Source organism: Mesoplodon mirus (assembly GCF_964341445.2).
Source record: "Mesoplodon mirus genome assembly, chromosome: 12".
NCBI classification, from domain to species: Eukaryota; Metazoa; Chordata; class Mammalia; order Artiodactyla; family Ziphiidae; genus Mesoplodon; species Mesoplodon mirus.
In genome coordinates, this window is record NC_138988.1 from 33,226,397 (window position 1) to 33,244,390 (window position 17,994).

Genomic DNA, 17,994 nt, shown 5'->3' on the forward strand with positions numbered 1-17,994 from the left:
CCTGAACAATTTGGTCACATAGTTAGACGTTGCTAACGATTTTGTGTTTGCTGGTGGACATTGCTCTCCTAGCTAGCAACGTTGTGTTCTGTGGTATATGCTAGTATTTATTTCTTTGCCTTTTGGGATTCGCACTATACAGGGAAGCTCTTGGTTTCTGGGTGTGATTAATGAATGGACCAACTTGGGTAACCCCATGTCGGAGTTGGGGAGATTTATTATATTGCTGAATCTGAATTTACAAAGCACTAGGCCATAAAGTCTACTCTGAATTTTTAAGTAATTTTATCTTTGATTCTGTAGAAGATGTTTGAGAAACCATTGGCCATTTTTCATTAAAGAAATGGAATTTGATAAAAACAATAGGATTCTTCTTTCATACTTGATTTGCCCTTTTGGGGGAGAAAAGAATTAAAGTTGGTATTTTCTTTCATATTTTTCTTAGAGTCTGTGCCACCTGACAGCAATAAACATAAATGGAAGGTTCAGGGTGTCTGTTTTGCCATGACATGTAAAGACCACCTTGGGACTTAGTTCATTAGCATAACTTTGAGACATGAAACATGCATTTACTGACCGCACCATTTGGTCACATTTGATTTTACTGCAGTTAGATCCTGCTTGGTTCTGTAAACTGGCCAACTTTAATTTCCTGGTCAGGGCCGACTATTGTTACCTTAGTAAGACTATATTTACCCTCTCTGTCTAATGCACACTTTATTACTATGTATAGAATCAACGTATTCAAATTGAAGACATTACTAGTAGAAATTATAGTGTTCTACTTACTAGTGTTCTTTTCCTTTCAGTCTAGTTTAATTGACCTCAAGGAACATGCATCTTCATTAGCCTCAGCGGGGCTGAAAAGGGACTCCAAATTAAAATCTCTAGAAATAGCCATTGAACAAAAGAAAGAAGAATGTAACAAATTGGAAGCACAGTTAAAAAAGGTAAGTGAAGTCTAAGAAAAAACATGCTCATTTTCTGAATTTATAAAATAGGAAAGGAAGAGACATTTTTCAAAAAATAAAAACCCCTTATCTTTTGTCATCTGGTGATAAAAGGATTAGTTAAGCAATCTTTATTCCTAAGAAGTCTGCATCAAGTCTGTCTGTGAACCTGAAAAGTTATCTTAGGTTTCCTGTCTGGGGAAACACAAAACAAAACAAAACAAAACAAAACCTTGACAAACAGATGAAAATTGTAGTAGAAGTGAAAAATATTATAAAAACCAAAAACCAGCCATTACTCTCTGGGCAAATCTCAACTATCAAAAAAAGATAAATGGAAGTGTTTGCATAAACCAAAGAATCCAGGGGTCCCATTATACATTGATAAATTTTTACTACTTTCAGAAGTAGGTCAGTTTTTTTAATTGGAACTTTGGAAAACTTTACCCGACAATGTTAAATTTCTAGAAGTTCACCAAAATAGTCAAGTCCTTGGAAGATGTATGGATTGACTATTTATACTTGACCAGAAATGGCCTGAATGTCTAAGCAAGTTTGTATGTAGAAGCCTTCAGAAAAGAAAGCAGGATCTTTGTATTGCAGCATTAACATGTTTTCTCTGAACTGGACATTTTTGTGGAGTACATTTCCAGTCATGCATTGTTCCTTTGACTTTTTCCCTGTGTTGTTTGGTACGTCTGCATTCATTGTTCACGTAAAACTCATAACATTATGAGTTTAAGCATTTTGTTTCCCTTTGACAACTTATAAACTTATTCAAAAGAGATGATAAGAATCTAAACAATCAAACGAAGCATATAATAAAATTTGACTGTATAATTCATAGCATATTGGAATGGGGATTTATTTGCTAGAGTTATGAAAATATATGATATGGATGATAGGGATGTGAAAGCATCGTATCTGTGGAGAAATTCTGGATATTTTAAAATTTAATATACTATTTTGTACGTATGATGCAATATATAACTGAAATGTGATTATACTATGTTCACTTTACCACAGAATTTTAGGGAATTGTTATGAGATTTCACACTAATAAAGTCTCCTTACCAATACAGAAAGAGATAAATATACAGGTCAAATCTCTTTACCAAAAAACAGCCAGAAAATCTCTGTATTACAAAGTCAATTTCCTAATCCACTCAACATCTCACTTTTTTCAAGCAACATCTAGTTAAGCAGAAATCTTGAGCAATAAATAGAAGAATTTAAACTGCCTATTTATGTGGAGATTGACTTGGCTATTTATGCATTGGGTGTATGATACATATTCTTGATACATATATGAATGTTTTCTGCAATATGTTATACATGTATATGCATATCAAGAAATGAACCTAAGAAAGGTACTTTTTATTTAATGAACAGTTTTGTGATCATAAGGCAGACTCTCAGATAACTCTGTGAGAGAACTTCTTTGGCTTCCTGTGGTGGTCTTTGAGTTATCTTACCTCACCTGCAATGTGCTGAGTCCTGAAGGAGAGCCCCAAATAGACCTGGGCATGAAAGATGCCCTTCATCAACTCTGAGGAGCCATTATGGAGTTGAGGGCATCCCATATATTATTTTTGCAGATACATACTTGACACCCTCCCTTTTAGTGTAAGTCATCTATGGAATTTGAAATCCTCTAAAAATTAAAAGAAGGAGGTTCATGTATTGATGCTTGTAGTTTCCATGTATATGACTTAACTAGTTTAATAAATGAATGTCTATGCAATTGAATTTTGTTTCTTTCAACATAGTTATGGTTAACCCCCAAAAGTCAATTAGAACATGTGGTTTCCTTCGACTCTCAGATAGACACCATGTTCTGAAATTCATAGATCAAATCCTATAAATATTTTAGCATTATTCCTGATGACATTTTAACATTCTGCTACATCACCAGGATTAAAGTAACAAATATGGTTGTCTTGCTGTAAAGGACCTATTTAATTTATGAAAAGATAATTTATTTCTAAGTATATAAATAATCTTTGCTTATACTATCTCCTAAATGCATAGTACAGTGAGATTAAATACGGTAATTATAATTTAAATATTTTTATACCTAACCTGCAGATGTTATTTTGTTATTTTTGGCCCTGTACATCAACTAAATTAGAAAGTTCAAAATACTTTTTCTAGTAGTCTTTAATTTCTGCTAATAAATAGTTCTGTAAAAACCTCAAGTACCCATCACCTTAAAAAGAATTGAGATCTACATGAAATATTTGAAAATATAAGCCAACAGTATGTGAATATACATAAAACACATCATTTACTCATGGAAAAATAAGCAGCTATAAAAGCTTAAGGAGTGTCTGGGCCTCCTTTTAAATAAAAGGGTATGTGACTTGTATATAAAATATAAAGGTTACTAAATGAAAGCTGAAAACATAATAGTTTTATTATATCATAAATAAGCCATGAGTTCCCAATGGAATTTTGCTTAAGATTGGTGAGCGTCCAGGTATTTTTATCATAAAATCCATACAACATTGTAGATGTGTTTAGCTGAACAGAAACCTTGTTTGCTAGTGACAGTGGAATCCAAATGGCGATTTAAATTTGCTTTTGTCTTATAAACAATGCTTGAAATTGATGAGTTTTTAACAGAAAAGTTTGTGGAGACCATTCATACACATAGTTGCTTTCAACCCTTTACTATGTCAATTTAAGACAGTTCCAAATACTTTGTGTCAAAAATGGTTACTATAGGCAGAAAAGGAGCTATTCCTTACACATTCCATCCCACCTCTTAAAAACAAACAATCCAAGATTCACTTGTAAGGAAATCTTTACTGATATTAGTGAGGCTGATAAAATGATATTAACCAAATAATTCTTAAGTACTAGCTATGAGTGTGCTTTATAATTTAGTGCATTCATTAATCTTAATTAGACACCTAGGGGTTGAGAAGAACCTAGTGATGTGTGGATCATTTTGTCTTTCAAAAGAGTATTTAGTGTTCAATATGTAGAAATAAATTTACCTGAAATGACTAGAAATCATTTGAGAAGCAACAGCAATTCAAAATGTTTTGATTTGTCTTATTTGGTAATTTTCCAATTAATATCATTTTGAGGAGGGTGTTTTTTAAAACCACAGTCAAACTATCATTTACTTTATCAAAGTTGAAGAAAGAAAAAATTCATGTTCTTCAAAGACATGTCTTGGCTTAAAGCAAATGAAAAGATCCTACAGTATTTCACCTTCTACACCTTGACATTGAGCCCCAAATTAATGATGCAAATATTTAAGAAATATAACTTGAGGATGCTATTTAAAATAATATTTAGTACATTTAAATCTGCAAACATTTAAATCTTCTACACAAAATAGAAGAGCATTACAGATTCTAAAGGACTTGGAACATAGTAGGATAGACACAAAAAATGGTATTTTTTGTTATTATGAACTACCAGTGGAAACTGGTAGTAGACAATGGATAATACTGTATTTTGGTTCCCTTTAATCTTCCTACTGACTTAAATTTTTTCTTTTCCCATTTGCTGTTAATCCTGTAATTTCTTGCTTACTGATATTTTGCTGTTGCTAACCTGCTGTTTGCTGATCTGTATTTTTCTAAAGTTAGACTGAATAGAAAATTCAGGCTTGTGTTAATATAAAAGAAGAGCTATAAGTTCAATGATAAGATTTAATTAATCTTTTATTATTACCATCTTTGAAGTTCAGGTAACAAATTGCAGGCTTGGCCAAAAGCACTTCCTCTGATTCATTGCTGGAGGCCAGCACTTCATGTATCATCAAAAGTGGACAGCTTTCTTTATTTCATGGGTTATTTAACTTGAGAAAGGGAAAGTAACACAAACCTTCAATTTCTTATTCCAGCTATTCTTTTTTAGGAGCCAAAGTCAACATTTCTATTTCCCTAGAGCCTCTCACTTTCACTGTGGAATGTTTAGAAACTGAAATTTCTTCCTTTTAACCATGAGTTTGTCTGTGCAAATGCACTAGATTTGTTGAGCTAATGCTGTGTTTCTGGATCTTTCCTTCTTTCCCTGTCTGTGCTTCAATGCCTCCCCACCTTTGCAATGTAGCAAGCTGAGCAGTTGTTCAATCAGATGTACAATCCAGTAAGTCATTTATGAAAGTTCCCGCTGTAACATATCAAAGCATGAGGATCCATTGATCACGTCACAGTGTGCCATATTGGGGATGTTTCAAAAATATTTATACGTCTCTTCCCATTTCCGTTCTGTCAAAAGAAATGACCTGTGCAGAGGCCACTGCCATTTCTTTTGAAAGTGAAATTAAAAAATTAAGAACTCAGGGAAATATTGCCAGCTCTGATATTACCTGTCTTAACTTCAACCCTAAGGCGATAGAAAAACAGAGGTCAGCTGCAGATCTAGGCTCATAGAATTCTTTCCCAGATCCTTCAAACATAGAGTTATCTATGCCAAAAGGGATAGCATTTGTAAAACAGCAAACAACTCAATGTATGTTATATTCAAGGGATAGAAGTTAAAATAGGTTTATATTTTAAAGTAGGGCTATGCTCTTTGAGACTAGTAAATGCCTAACATTACTGTGGGTTTTGTAAGAGTTAAAATCATATCATTTGAGAACAAACTAAAATATAGTCTCCTAATAACAGATAGTAACAATTCTGATTATAGCTTAATGGTACAAAAAAAACAGGTAACTAGTAAAAAATATGTGTAAAACAGCCCAGATGCCACCACTAATTTTTTTATCCTCATGACAAGTGTGTGTTTATATGAAGCAGTTTGTTTCTTTAACTTATTAAAGAAGAAGGGCTTTTTTGTTTTTCCAACTTAGGTGACTTAATGGGAGAAATCATACATAAAGGTGACTGGGATTTGTTATGTGGCAGATGTGATCTGTGCTATCATGCATTCTAATTATCTCTTATTTATAAATTCCCATCATGGGAAAAAGGAATAGCAGGGATAAAGGAAACAATTCAGCCAACTACTTTTTGTTAAGCTGCTGCTCCAGGATACATACAGCATGATACACAAGATGCTTGGGTGTATTTCATTAGATTCAGTCTCCACCCTCCATTCTTTAAAACAAATTTTACTTTTGCAAACAATTCCTCAAGCCTCGTTGGAGCATCTTTATTAACCTCTTTCCCCATATGTGATTTTTAGCAGAGCAACAAAAATATTCCAAATTTCCTTTCCCTTAATATTTGAATGGTTAACAAGCAGGCTTAGGACAGTGGAGATGTGAAGAAAGACAAATTAAGATTGGGATATCTTCAAGCTTGAAAATTGACCCTGAGAAAAATAAGTGTTTTCTGTAGATCATTTTAAAGAGGTGTAAAGTAATCCCACTGAAATCGTCTCACACTTACTACTTAAGGACAGGAAAAAAACCTAAGTATGTCATATTTTAGGTGTGCAGGGCAAATGGGGAGGGCTTTGTTTCTGCAGCAGCTATGATTTATCAGGACCACAATAGGAGTTCACGATCCCTGTTAGGATAGGTAGGGTCAAAGAAATAGTTCTGTTAACTTTTAGACCATTTCCAGAAATATTGATGACATGGCACGTATTGGATTTTGCCTTCATTTTAACCCAGTGATGGGTCTTTAGGATGCAGAAGCAAACTTTTCAGTCCTTTAGGTGACTAATTCAAAAGTCATTGACTGATTTTTCTCCCTGAGTTAATTAAGCTAACCCATTGTTTTGGCATCCTGGGAATATAGCTGATTATTAATATAGCCAGTTAATATAGCTCATTATTATTATTTTTAAAATTTATTTTATTGAAGTATAGTTGATTTACAATGTTGTGTTAATTTCTACTGTACACTGAAGTGATTCAGTTATACATGTATATATTCTTTGCCATTTTCTTTTCCTTTATGGTTTATTACAAGATATTGAATATAGTTCCCTCTGCTATACAGTGGGACCTTGTTGTTTATCCATTCTATGTATAATAGTTTGCATCTGCTAATTCCAGACTCCCAATCCATCCCTCCCCACCCCTCTGCCCCTTGGCAAGCACAAGTCTATTCTCTATGTCTGTGAGTCTGTTTCTGTTTTGTAAATAAGTTCATTTGTGTCATATTTTAGATTCCCCATATAAGTGTTATCACATGGTGTTTGTATTTCTCTTTCTGACTTACTTCACTTAGTATGGTAACCTCTAGTTTCATCCATGTTGCTGCAAATGGCATTATTTCATTCTTTTTATGGCTTAGTAGTATTCCATTGTATATATATACCACATTTTCTTTATCCATTCATCTCTTGATGGACATTTAGGTTGTTTCCATATCTTGGCTATTGTGAATAGTGGTGCTGTGAACATAGGGGTGCATGTATCTTTTTGAATTATAGGTTTGCCCAGATATTTGCCCAGGAGTGGGATTGCTGGATCATATGGCAACTCTAGTTTTCTGAGGAACCTCCATACTGTTTTCCATAGTGTATAGCTCATTATTTTAACTCCCCTGTCTGCAGATATTCTCAGGGTTCAATTCTTTTTTATTTATTTATTTTTGAATTAAAAAATTTTTTTAAATTTACTTTTGGCTGTGTTGAGACTTTGTTGCTGCTCGTGGGCTTTCTCTAGTTGCAGTGAGTGGGGGCTACTTTTCGTTGAGGTGCGCAGGCTTCTCATTGTGGTGGCTTCTCTTGTTGCAGAGCACAGGCTCTCGGCATGTGGGCTTCAGTAGTTATGGCACGCGGGTTCAGTAGTTGTGGCTCATGGGCTCTAGAGCGCAGGCTCTAGAGGCTCTAGGTAGTTGTGGCGTGTGGGCTTAGTTGCTCCACGGCATGTGGAATCTTCCCAGACCAGGCTCGAACCCATAGTCCCCTGCATTGGCAGGCAGATTCTTAACCACTGTGCCACCAGGGAAGCCCTCAATTCTTTTTTAGACTGATAGAGATGCAGCATGATGAATTTTCTATACTTTAGAGTGTTTTAAAAAAATGACCATGTTTTTCTGGTTATAGAAATAAAGTATGGTCTCAGCAGAAAGTTTGCCAAAGTATAGATGGATGTAGGAGAAAATAAAAGTAACAAGACACCTTAGTGCACAGAGATGATAACTAGGAACATCTAGCTTGTTCCACACCCAGATATCTTTTGATTGATCGTTAGTGTTCTTTCATCTCCTGTTTCCTTTTCTACCCTTTTCCTTCTTTCTTTTCCTTCCCCCCCTTCCCTCCCTTTTCCTTCCTTCTCTCCTTCCCTCTATTCTTTCTTCTTTTTTCTTTTTTCTTATCTAATATCTATTTCTTTTCACGAAATTGCGTCAAAGTGTTTGTTGAGTTTTATATCCTATTTTTATGACATATCATCAGAATTTTCTCATATAGTTAACTGTTCTTCTAAAACACCTTTTTAATGGTTGTATGATATTCCACTCTATGGTCTCATTCCCCAAACGTTAATCATTTCTTCCCCCCCTTTTTTTTTGCCAGTATAAATAATACACTGAAGAACATCTTTCCATATTAATTTTCCCACATTTCTATTTTTGAATAGAATATAATCCTGGGCCAGTAACTTTTAAAAGCTCTCAGTAGTTCCCGCTATGTTGCATTTTAGAGAAGTTCTATTAAGGCATGGTTCTTCCAACACTGAATAAAGGCATTCTTTCTGTCACATACAGACCAACACCAAGGATTTTCATTTTACATAAGTTTGACAAATGCACAGGTGGAATATTTTTTCTCATTTTAACTTTCATTTCATTAATTACTAGTGTGGTTGAGGTTTTTGATTCATTTATTAGCTGTTTGTATTTTTCTTCTGTAAATTGTTTCTTTAAGTTATTTAAGTACTTATTTTTGAGTTTTCTGTTTTGTTCATTGGATTATTCTATATGGGTTATTCTGTGCTTTATATGGAAACTTCGTCAGATTTGTGGCAAAGTTTTATTTACTTTAATTTTTTTCTATAGAGAACTATTTTTACATTCTTGACCCGTGTTTCCCTTTAGGATTTCCTCATTGCCTTTATGCTTAAAAGTCATCCTCTGATTTCAAGCATAGACACTCACCTATATTAAATTTTTTAAATGTTACTTTTTATATCAATTTAACCACCTTATCTATCTTTAGATTACTTTGATTCATGTTGAGTGGTGGGGTTCTAACTATATTTTTCTAAATGATCAACTAGTTATCCCAGCACCATTTATCAAGTAATTCTTTCTGTATCCACTGATCTTGCTCCTGTTTTATACTAAATTCTTATATGGATGAATATCTTAATTTCTGAGCTTCTGTTTAGTTTTATCAATTTCCATTGCTTGTTGAGTCAGAATTTTATTTATTGTGGCTTTATAATATTTTTAAACATCTAGTGCAACGAATTCCACCCTACTTCTCTCTGCTTTTTATTAAGTCTCGGTTTGTTTTAATGTTCTTAGCCTTTAATTTTCTATCATTCCAAGTAAACTTTAGGATCACCTTGTCGATTAAAAAGCACAGTTGTTTATTTTAATTTGAATTATATTCAACCTATAAAATAATTTTAGAATGATTGCTATCTTTCCAATATTTTTTTCCCATTTCGTGAACTTGATACAACTTTTATCTATTTCAGTTATCTTTTACAGTAAAGTTTTGACATTTTCCTATTATAAGCCTGTGATGTTTCTTTTTAAGGATAGCCCTAAGCATTTCTATGTATATAATTTTTAGGTTACTGTTGTGAATACTATATTTCTCCTTTTATTTTCTAACCAGTTACTGGTACCTAGGAAATTTATTTTATTCTTGTTTATTTATTTTGAATGTGGCCACCCTACAAAATTTGGTGAATTATAACTTGTTTTTGTTAAATAAGATAATTTTACAGTCAGTCCTATGTACATCCGTCTAAACTAAATCAGAATAAATAAAAATTAAGCTTTGAAGTCCTCCTGGGAGTATTTTTATCCTAGAGTAGAAATAAACCTTCTACTTTGAAAAACCTTTTACATTAGTCACTCCTCTAATGCCATGTCTTAGGAGTCTAAAATGTTGTCTGTGTATCCTTATTACTTCTTATAGTAATAACCTTTCTTCAGCTTAACTACCACTCTCTACTCCTGAAGGAGTTTTGTCTTGTCATTATAAACACTGTGCAGGTTATCTTCAGGCGAGTTCTTTTCTTCCTTTAGTTCTTACTTCTAGACAAGTAATATCATTTTTTCACCAGTCTCCAATACCTTCTTTGCTGTAGCCCTAATGGTTATTGTGCCCAGGGATCGTATCCAGAAGCCTCTTATAAATTTTTAATAAATCTTTAGACTTTCTGGGTCCTAAATTTAGTGCTTCATTTAATACCATCATTGCTGCAGGGCAAATGTTTGATTTGGAGGTACTGGGGGCAACTTTGCTACTGGCTAAGACACACTTGAGACCCCTCTGTTGTTCCCAAACATATGAGTACCCCCTGCCTGGTCACTATCTTTTGAAATCCCATCCTTCTACAAATTCACCTTTTGTGGGACTCATATTTTATGTAAGGTTTTACAAGAAAAAGACCAAGCATTTTTCCAGTCCAAAGGGAAAAAAAAATTTGTTCATGTTCAGTGAACTCTTCCTGATTTATATGTCATTATAAGACTGCAATCCCAGGGACATGATAGGCTGAATTATAAATACTTTCACAGTCCTTGCCTAGGTACAGTTGTTTCTTTCTATGATTTTTTTTTTTTAGCCAGTGTCTGAAAATTATTTGATTCACTCATAGACTAGCTAGCTCCCCTGACACAATGGAAAATTACAACTATTTAAGAGATAGTTGTAGCATACATGTAGCATACATGTAGCATGTACAAACACACATATACACACAAACATACCTCACACTGAATCTAGGCTTTCAGTACTTAAAGAATTCAAGTTATATTCGAAATAACACTTAAGATTTGAAGTCACATGTTTTGTATCAGACCATCCAGATAATTACTCAGTTCTCTACATTGCTAATTTTAGGAAATTCCATTGTTAAAAGGTATTACATTAATAATTATATTTTTGTGTGAAGGGTCTTAAGAAGTGTTAAGCATACAGTTGGTTCTTTTTATTTTGTATATGTGGAACTTAAACAGATGTTCAAAATAATTTTTCTTATGTTTATTATACATATCCTATCTGTCTCATCTATGACAAGAAATTTCTTTTTGGAATGGTTGTTATAATATGCAAAATGTGAATACTCGGGATGTAGTTAGCTGGAATTGTGAAAGAATAATTTCCTTTAGCATTAATTAATGTAAGACTCAAAGGTACATCGTTATTAGTTTCCAGACGTATTTTTTAGACTCACCTATTATATTTGGTATTAATTAATTGGATTTAAAATAAAATTTAAATTTTATAACATGTTAGAGTTCTAAAATCACCCTAAAAACTCTATTTTAAATAGTAATATTTTGTTTATAACTCAGAATTATGTGAAGATTGGAACTTACTGTAACAGATTGAAATAATGTTTAGAGTAGTTTATATACCCTGTTCTGCTGTTAAGATATGAAAGGACCGTTAAAGTGTTGTTAACAGACACTAAACCCCCAAAGTGCTGCAGTGGAGAATCATCTTTTTACAGTGCATAAATTTAACAAATTATTGCTAAAACCATAAGCAGCATGAAAGAAAAGTCCTCAGATTCATTAGTTAGTGTTCTGCTTGCACTTTATGGTCATGACTAATCATTTATTTATTTTGAGAGAAAAGATTTTTTATTAAAATTGTTCAGGCCCATTTCAAAGAGAGAATATTATTTAACATTATAATTGAATATTCCCTACCTAGTTTCACATCAGGTTTCTGGACCAAAGTTAATACTTTCCTTTCTAGGCACTTGGAATGATGAACTAACATTTTATTGAAAAAAATCAATGGCTAACTTTCACACAAGGAGTGTAAATAAACTTGTGATTTGTCATATTGATACTATCAATCCTGGTATGGTTTTAATCACGTTTGCTCTTAACTTTGATTTAGATATAGTATTAATCTGTAATTTTGCCTTATTTCCTGAAATAGTTCTAAATTGTTTCATTAAAATAACCACTAGGTATTGTTGTGTACTCCTTGTCTTAAGTCATGACCAGATTTCTCTTCTGTGCTTGATTCAGGCTTTCAGAACCAGTTCACATCAAAATGGCAAGCTTGCCCACATCTGTGAGGCTCCAAATTTTGTTTTGATTGTTCCCATTTGCGGGGAAATTTCCTTACATATGGAAATGCAAGAAACATAATTGGGGGACCCTCAAAATTTACTGATCTAATATGTAATACAGACATTTTTGAAATGTTCTTTTCTCAATTTTCTGTGTTTCTATAAGATGCTTGAAATTTGCTCTAAAAGTTACCAGAAATATTTTGAAGCAGAACCAGATAACTGGATTTGTTTTTAAACTGACCTGTTTAATCAGAAAAATTAAATCTCTACATTAGGAAAAAAATGCTCATCGGTATTCCTTTGGTTTTAATGACTTGTGTATGTCTTTGAAAGTGACAATGTGCTTCACTATATTTATGATACATAAGTTCTGAAATCATTAAAAGAAAATCCACACCAATCTGCATTTTTCAAGAGCTAGATTCCTGACTAGTGAATGAAGTTGATGTGTCTTAGATGAATGGAATGGGCAATTGCTTCCTGACCTTTTGGGGGTACTAGTTTAAAATCAACAGATTCATAAGGGGAAGTACTTATTGTATATTTTCAGTCTAAACCTTGAATAGGTCAGAATGCCATGGTAGGAATTTGTCAGGTAATGATTTATTCAAATGTATTTTTATGTTTTTGCAGTGCCTAAAGTACATTAGGCCCAAATCTGTTGTCTACTTTTGATCCCTATCAGGAACTCCCAGTCCAGATTAAAGAACCCATGTTTTAATTTGAAAAGGCAAGAGTATTGCCTAAATGCAAAGAAAGTGCTTCCTTCTCTCTATTTTTAGAGGAGGCTCTGGCCTTACAATTTTGAAGGAAGCATTGGCTTTGTAAGCTCAATTTCCTCCTGTTTTTCTTTGGTATAGTATCTCCCCATGTCTATAGATCACAGTATAACACACTTGCGCTACACTAGTTAACAGTTTCAGCCGATCCTCTGAAAAGTTGTGATTCATGCTGAGTAGAGCTGGTTAAGTTCTGTGGAAGACTTTTGCTTCCACTGCTTAGTTTGGATCAGGGATTCACCAGCCTACAGTCATGTGAAACTCTCTCTTTCCTTGGGTCTTCACATGGACACTAGTGATTATCCAAAAGCAGCTGTTACTCTTCCATCTCTATATGACTCTTTCTTGCAGCTTTCTATTGACATAAAAAATTTTTAAATGGTATGTATCTACACCTTTATTTAATAACCTTTCCAAGAATTCTGGCACCAATATTGAAGGTGATTTGACATAAACTCTTTTGCCCAGAAATCAGTAGACATTGATATGGAGATAAATAGATATATTTAACTCAAAGGTGTTCTTCAGGTTGTCTATTCCTTTTAAAAGGAAGAATCATTAGCACCTACAAATTATCTAACAGACACCAGGCCAGCTGTAAACTTGGCTATGGTCTTTATTTTAATAACATGATCTAACTGTAGCATCACACACAGTGGTCAACATGGTCTAAATTCAGGATTGTTTTTTCCTAGGCTTTCTGTACCTCTAAACATCCCATGAGTCCCTTAACCGTACTCACTGGGTAGGTTTAAAAGATTGCCAACCCACTGAATTTCACCCTGTGCTGAAAACTTGCCTTGGTTTATCTTCTTCTCTTCAAGTAGCTAAAATAAGGAATGTGCTTACATACCTATCACCAGCAGACTGCTTTCTCTGAAAACCTAGCAGGGAGGCTTCTCTAAGGTGTATGTAGTATCTTGTCAATGAAAATTAAATAAACATATCAGTTTAGCTGTATGACAAGCCCCACTGATGGGATGCGTATTATAAAATAATAATCACAATAAAAACACAAATGAATAATACCTTCCCCATGTTTGTCATTTTATAGTTTTCACTGTCCTTAGAGAGGCTTATTCATTTGCCCATAGTCATAAGACACAAGGCCATATTTAGAATCTAGGTCTTACAACTAGTAATCCTGTACCCATTTATTAAAAATTTTGATAATAATAATCTTAAGAATAAAAACAACCAAAATAAACCGCAGCAGCTAACTGCTAGCTCTTTGTGAATCTTCAAATCTGAGTCAAAAAAGGAATTTTTTCACTCATCAGAAATAACCTACAAAACATTTATTCATTTATTTTGAGTGTTTCTAGCTGGTCATTACTTAGTTCATTAATTCCTTTTTTAAAAGATCTTAATGTCACTGGTTGGTTAGTTTGAGAAAACTGCCATGGAAAGGTTTTTAGCTGCCATAAAATAATGGTAATATAGTATAAAAGTAGAAGAGAATTAACATGAAATTTTTGTTTTCTTTCTCATAGTAATCAAAAAGCTGTATATTTTAAATGCTTTTCTGTTATAAGAGTAATGAGTTGATTATTATTATCACAAATAGAAGTAGTTATATGGAGTATTTTGTTTTAAAATAGAATACCTGCTCTACATTTTTTGACGGGAGATTAACAAATTAATATTCATTACTTCAATTTAAAATAAAATTATTAGATGAATAAACTCCTAAAGGAATATTTAGCTCAAGATTCTCTTTCAGATTATTTTAATTATACTGAAAAAGCTCACTAATTCTATTCTATTCTATTATAATGAAACTCAGTGTATGCACTAAATAAATAAAAATAAATATTTTCTGAGAAATGTGGATGACAGGCTGCCTGATACTGTGTTGAACTGATATATCTTTTCCAAGTTCTTTTGCGTAGTTGAGTTTATTTCTTGAATAAGGAAATCTTAGATTAAAGAATGTGAAAGCAAATTATTCCCCATCTATCCTCATGCTTAAATAATATGTTACATGCAAAAATATCCTAAAAATAATTAGTTTGTCATAAATAAGAAATTTATTTTTATTTATACTAATTTTTGAAATTTTTCTACTAAATTATTGCAAAGACTGTCAACCTTCTAACAGTAGTATTAGTGTTAATTTTTCTAACCATGCATGATTCATTTGACCCCACAGTAGTTTGCAGCTTGCTTGCCTTGTTTTTTCCCTGAAATTTTTTTTAAAAAGTGTATAAAAACACAATGGACATCTGCTCTACGTAGAAGACAGCAGGATAATTTAAGTCCTAATAAATTGTTAACATTTTATTAGTTCACACATGGATTTTGGAGATATATACATATATGACCTCTCTGAACTTTCTATGTTGAATGTGCACTGTTGTTAAACTACTTGTTTTTTCCCTGCCTGCTCTTTGAAGAAATCAATTAGGAATAATGGGAAACAAGGGGTAGGCAAAACATTGCAGTGCAGTGTTATTTCCATCTGTCTGGGAATATTTCAGCCAAAAGTTTATTTTGGGAAAAAAAAAAAGCCAAAACGCACTGTCACACACAAAAAACCACAAATACTTTGGCTGCAAATTATTCTGCAGTGTTGTTGCTGTGTTGTTGCCTGTGTCTGTTCTCCTGTGTAAAGCTGCCCCCCACCCCCCATGCATGTGTTTGCAGATTCTCGTCTGTGTGCTTGCTCATGAATTAGCTCATCTTCCTCCCGGTTCAGGTTTATTTAATCAAAAGAACAAGAATTTATGGGTATGACTGTTAGCTGGAAAGCCCTTCTGCTTTTTCAAGGCTTTGTTTCATTCTACATCTTCTGCTGAAATTTCTCAGTGGGATGAAGTGTTCAGTGATCAGTCAACCAGTCTCTTTTATGTTACCTGGCTTTACATATACCCTTGATGGTTCCTGGAAAAATAATTTAATATTGTTTTTTCTCAGTTTCTCTGTATTGGAAAAGGAAGCTGTTGGTATGAGTCACTTACTTAACTGTGAGGAGTTGAATTGTCTTAGTTCTGTTTGCCAAAACACCAGAAATAAACACATCACTGTCTCTACCTCCACCAAGCCCCCATTTCTTGTGGGGGAAAAAAAGCAAAAAGCAGCATCATTTAATGAGATAAAGTATTAACAATAAAAGAAACTCGCCTTAAAAATCAAGGTAGTTCTAAGGTAGCTGAAATTTGTGATTTTTCTATTTTGCCTTTTAACTGACAGTATACCCATAATTCTTGATAGTTGTTATTTTTTTCTCCAAAGTTAATTTCTGGGCCATTGGTGACTGCACTATCTATTGTTGTTCTAAATTGTTATCTTAACTACATTCTTTAAAAATATAATGTTGAAGGCTCATAATATTGAAGATGACTCCAGGATGAACCCAGAATTTGCAGACCGAATAAAACAGCTTGATAAAGAGGCATCTTATTACCGTGATGAGTGTGGCAAGGCCCAAGCAGAAGTCGACCGGTTGCTGGAGATCCTCAAGGAGGTGGAGAATGAAAAGAATGACAAGGACAAGAAAATTGCAGAACTTGAGAGGTAAACTTTGCATTCATGTTGTGAATTGTCAACAGTGAGTGAACATTGATTGCTTAGTTGCCCATCTCAGGTTGCAGTAAATTTGGAATGCACATTCATATTTCACGGAGGAAAAAAGTTACGCATGAGGAATATAGCCTGTAAGGATGATGTTGTGTTTCTGTGGGATACTCGGAAGTCAGTTGGCTTATCTTTTGAGGGCTTATGTACTTCTTCAGTGTTTGAGAAAATAATGGTCAACTTTCTTGAGTGATATCCATGATGTAGCATTTGTGCCAACAAAGTGTGTAAGAGACTGAAGCTTTGACTACCTGAAAAAAAAATCACCTAAAAAGTCTTAGTATTAGTTTGATGGTAATCTGATTTTTGTTCAGTGTGACCCATTTTAGAAATTAGGTCAAGTCTTTTTTTTTTCTGATAGGCAAACAAATTAAAATCCGTAAGGGCTTCATTTTAATTTTAAAGTGTGGAAATATTCTGCCAGCCTACTGGTTCTTAAAAATACTGTTAATTTTAGATGTATCTACATGGGTTATTTTGGAATGATATTTTAGGACCAAAATTTTTCTTAAAAAGATAGTGTGAAATCACAGTGAAGTTATGATCATATTTTTCTTATTGCTGAGAAAATTGAGACCCTGAAGGGTTGAACGACTTTCTGAAGATTGGTCCTGTGGTCAGAAAGAGACAAAACTGTAGTGTAGGTTTCTTGACTCCTAGTCCATTTCTCTGAGAAGAAGGGAGCCATAGCGAGGATGCCCTAGATAATATTACTAATAGTAATTATGATTCAAAATAGATTATATATATTTTATGCTCACAGTGTAACAGGTACTCTGCTAAGCATTTGACCTGCAAGTACTGTATACCATTTTAATTCTACCCACAACAAAGAAAGTCTCATTATCATCATTTTATAGGTGAGAAAACTATGACTTATACAGATTAAGTAACTTCCTCAAGATTGCAGAGTTTATAAGAATCAAAGTCAGGATTTGAACCCAGGTCTGACAGATGAGTGGCTGAGAACAATCCCATCCAACAATGGGCCAGAAAGAAGAAGCTAGTCCAGTAGCACTCAACAGTCTCGTAGCTGGCAGAGGGGCATCGCTGCTGGACCACAGGAGATCTGCCTCATCTTTATTAGCTTTCATGAGAGAAAGCTCATTTAGAAGGCATTTTTCTGCACTAAACCAGCCCTTCAGGACTGTAATTGAAAATCAGGATCAGCTACTATAAATATTTGCATAAAATAGCATAATTGTCTAGTTGGACAAACAGGTCTTAGCTGAACGCTATTGCCATTAAATCATCAAGAATATTCACGTTTTTATTTCCGCAATATGGAATGCATTAAAACAACAGTGATTTTACAGGCATTTATCTTTATGTACTTTCTGCACATTTTCTTTATCTCTGCCTTTGCCTCCCCTTAAAGCTGATGCCTCCCAGGCACTGTAATTCATAAAACGTGTGGTGGGACTTGACTCTGTCTCAGTTCTCTGCCTGCCTGTGTCTTGCGTCCAGCAGCAGAGCATAGTCTGGGAAATGTCTGAGCCCCAGTCCCAGCCCAGACCCAGAAAGGGGTGGGAGTGGAGATCAAGAGGGG

At 33.9% G+C, this 17,994-nt stretch overlaps 1 protein-coding gene across 9 annotated transcripts in view; it reads left to right on the forward strand.

Moving 5' to 3' along the window:
* The window catches only part of ERC2 (ELKS/RAB6-interacting/CAST family member 2), a 968,268-nt gene that overhangs the window by 442,309 nt on the left and 507,965 nt on the right, over window positions 1–17,994 (forward strand). For all 9 annotated transcript variants that reach the window (XR_014295433.1, XR_014295434.1, XR_014295435.1 and 6 more), the window contains 2 exons: window positions 810–950; window positions 16,192–16,385. Coding sequence is in view for 6 of the 9 variants with exons in the window: in XM_082637445.1 (XP_082493571.1) it covers window positions 810–950; window positions 16,192–16,385 (335 nt within the window). In the remaining 3 variants the exon portion in view is untranslated. The remainder of the gene's footprint in view (window positions 1–809; window positions 951–16,191; window positions 16,386–17,994) is intronic.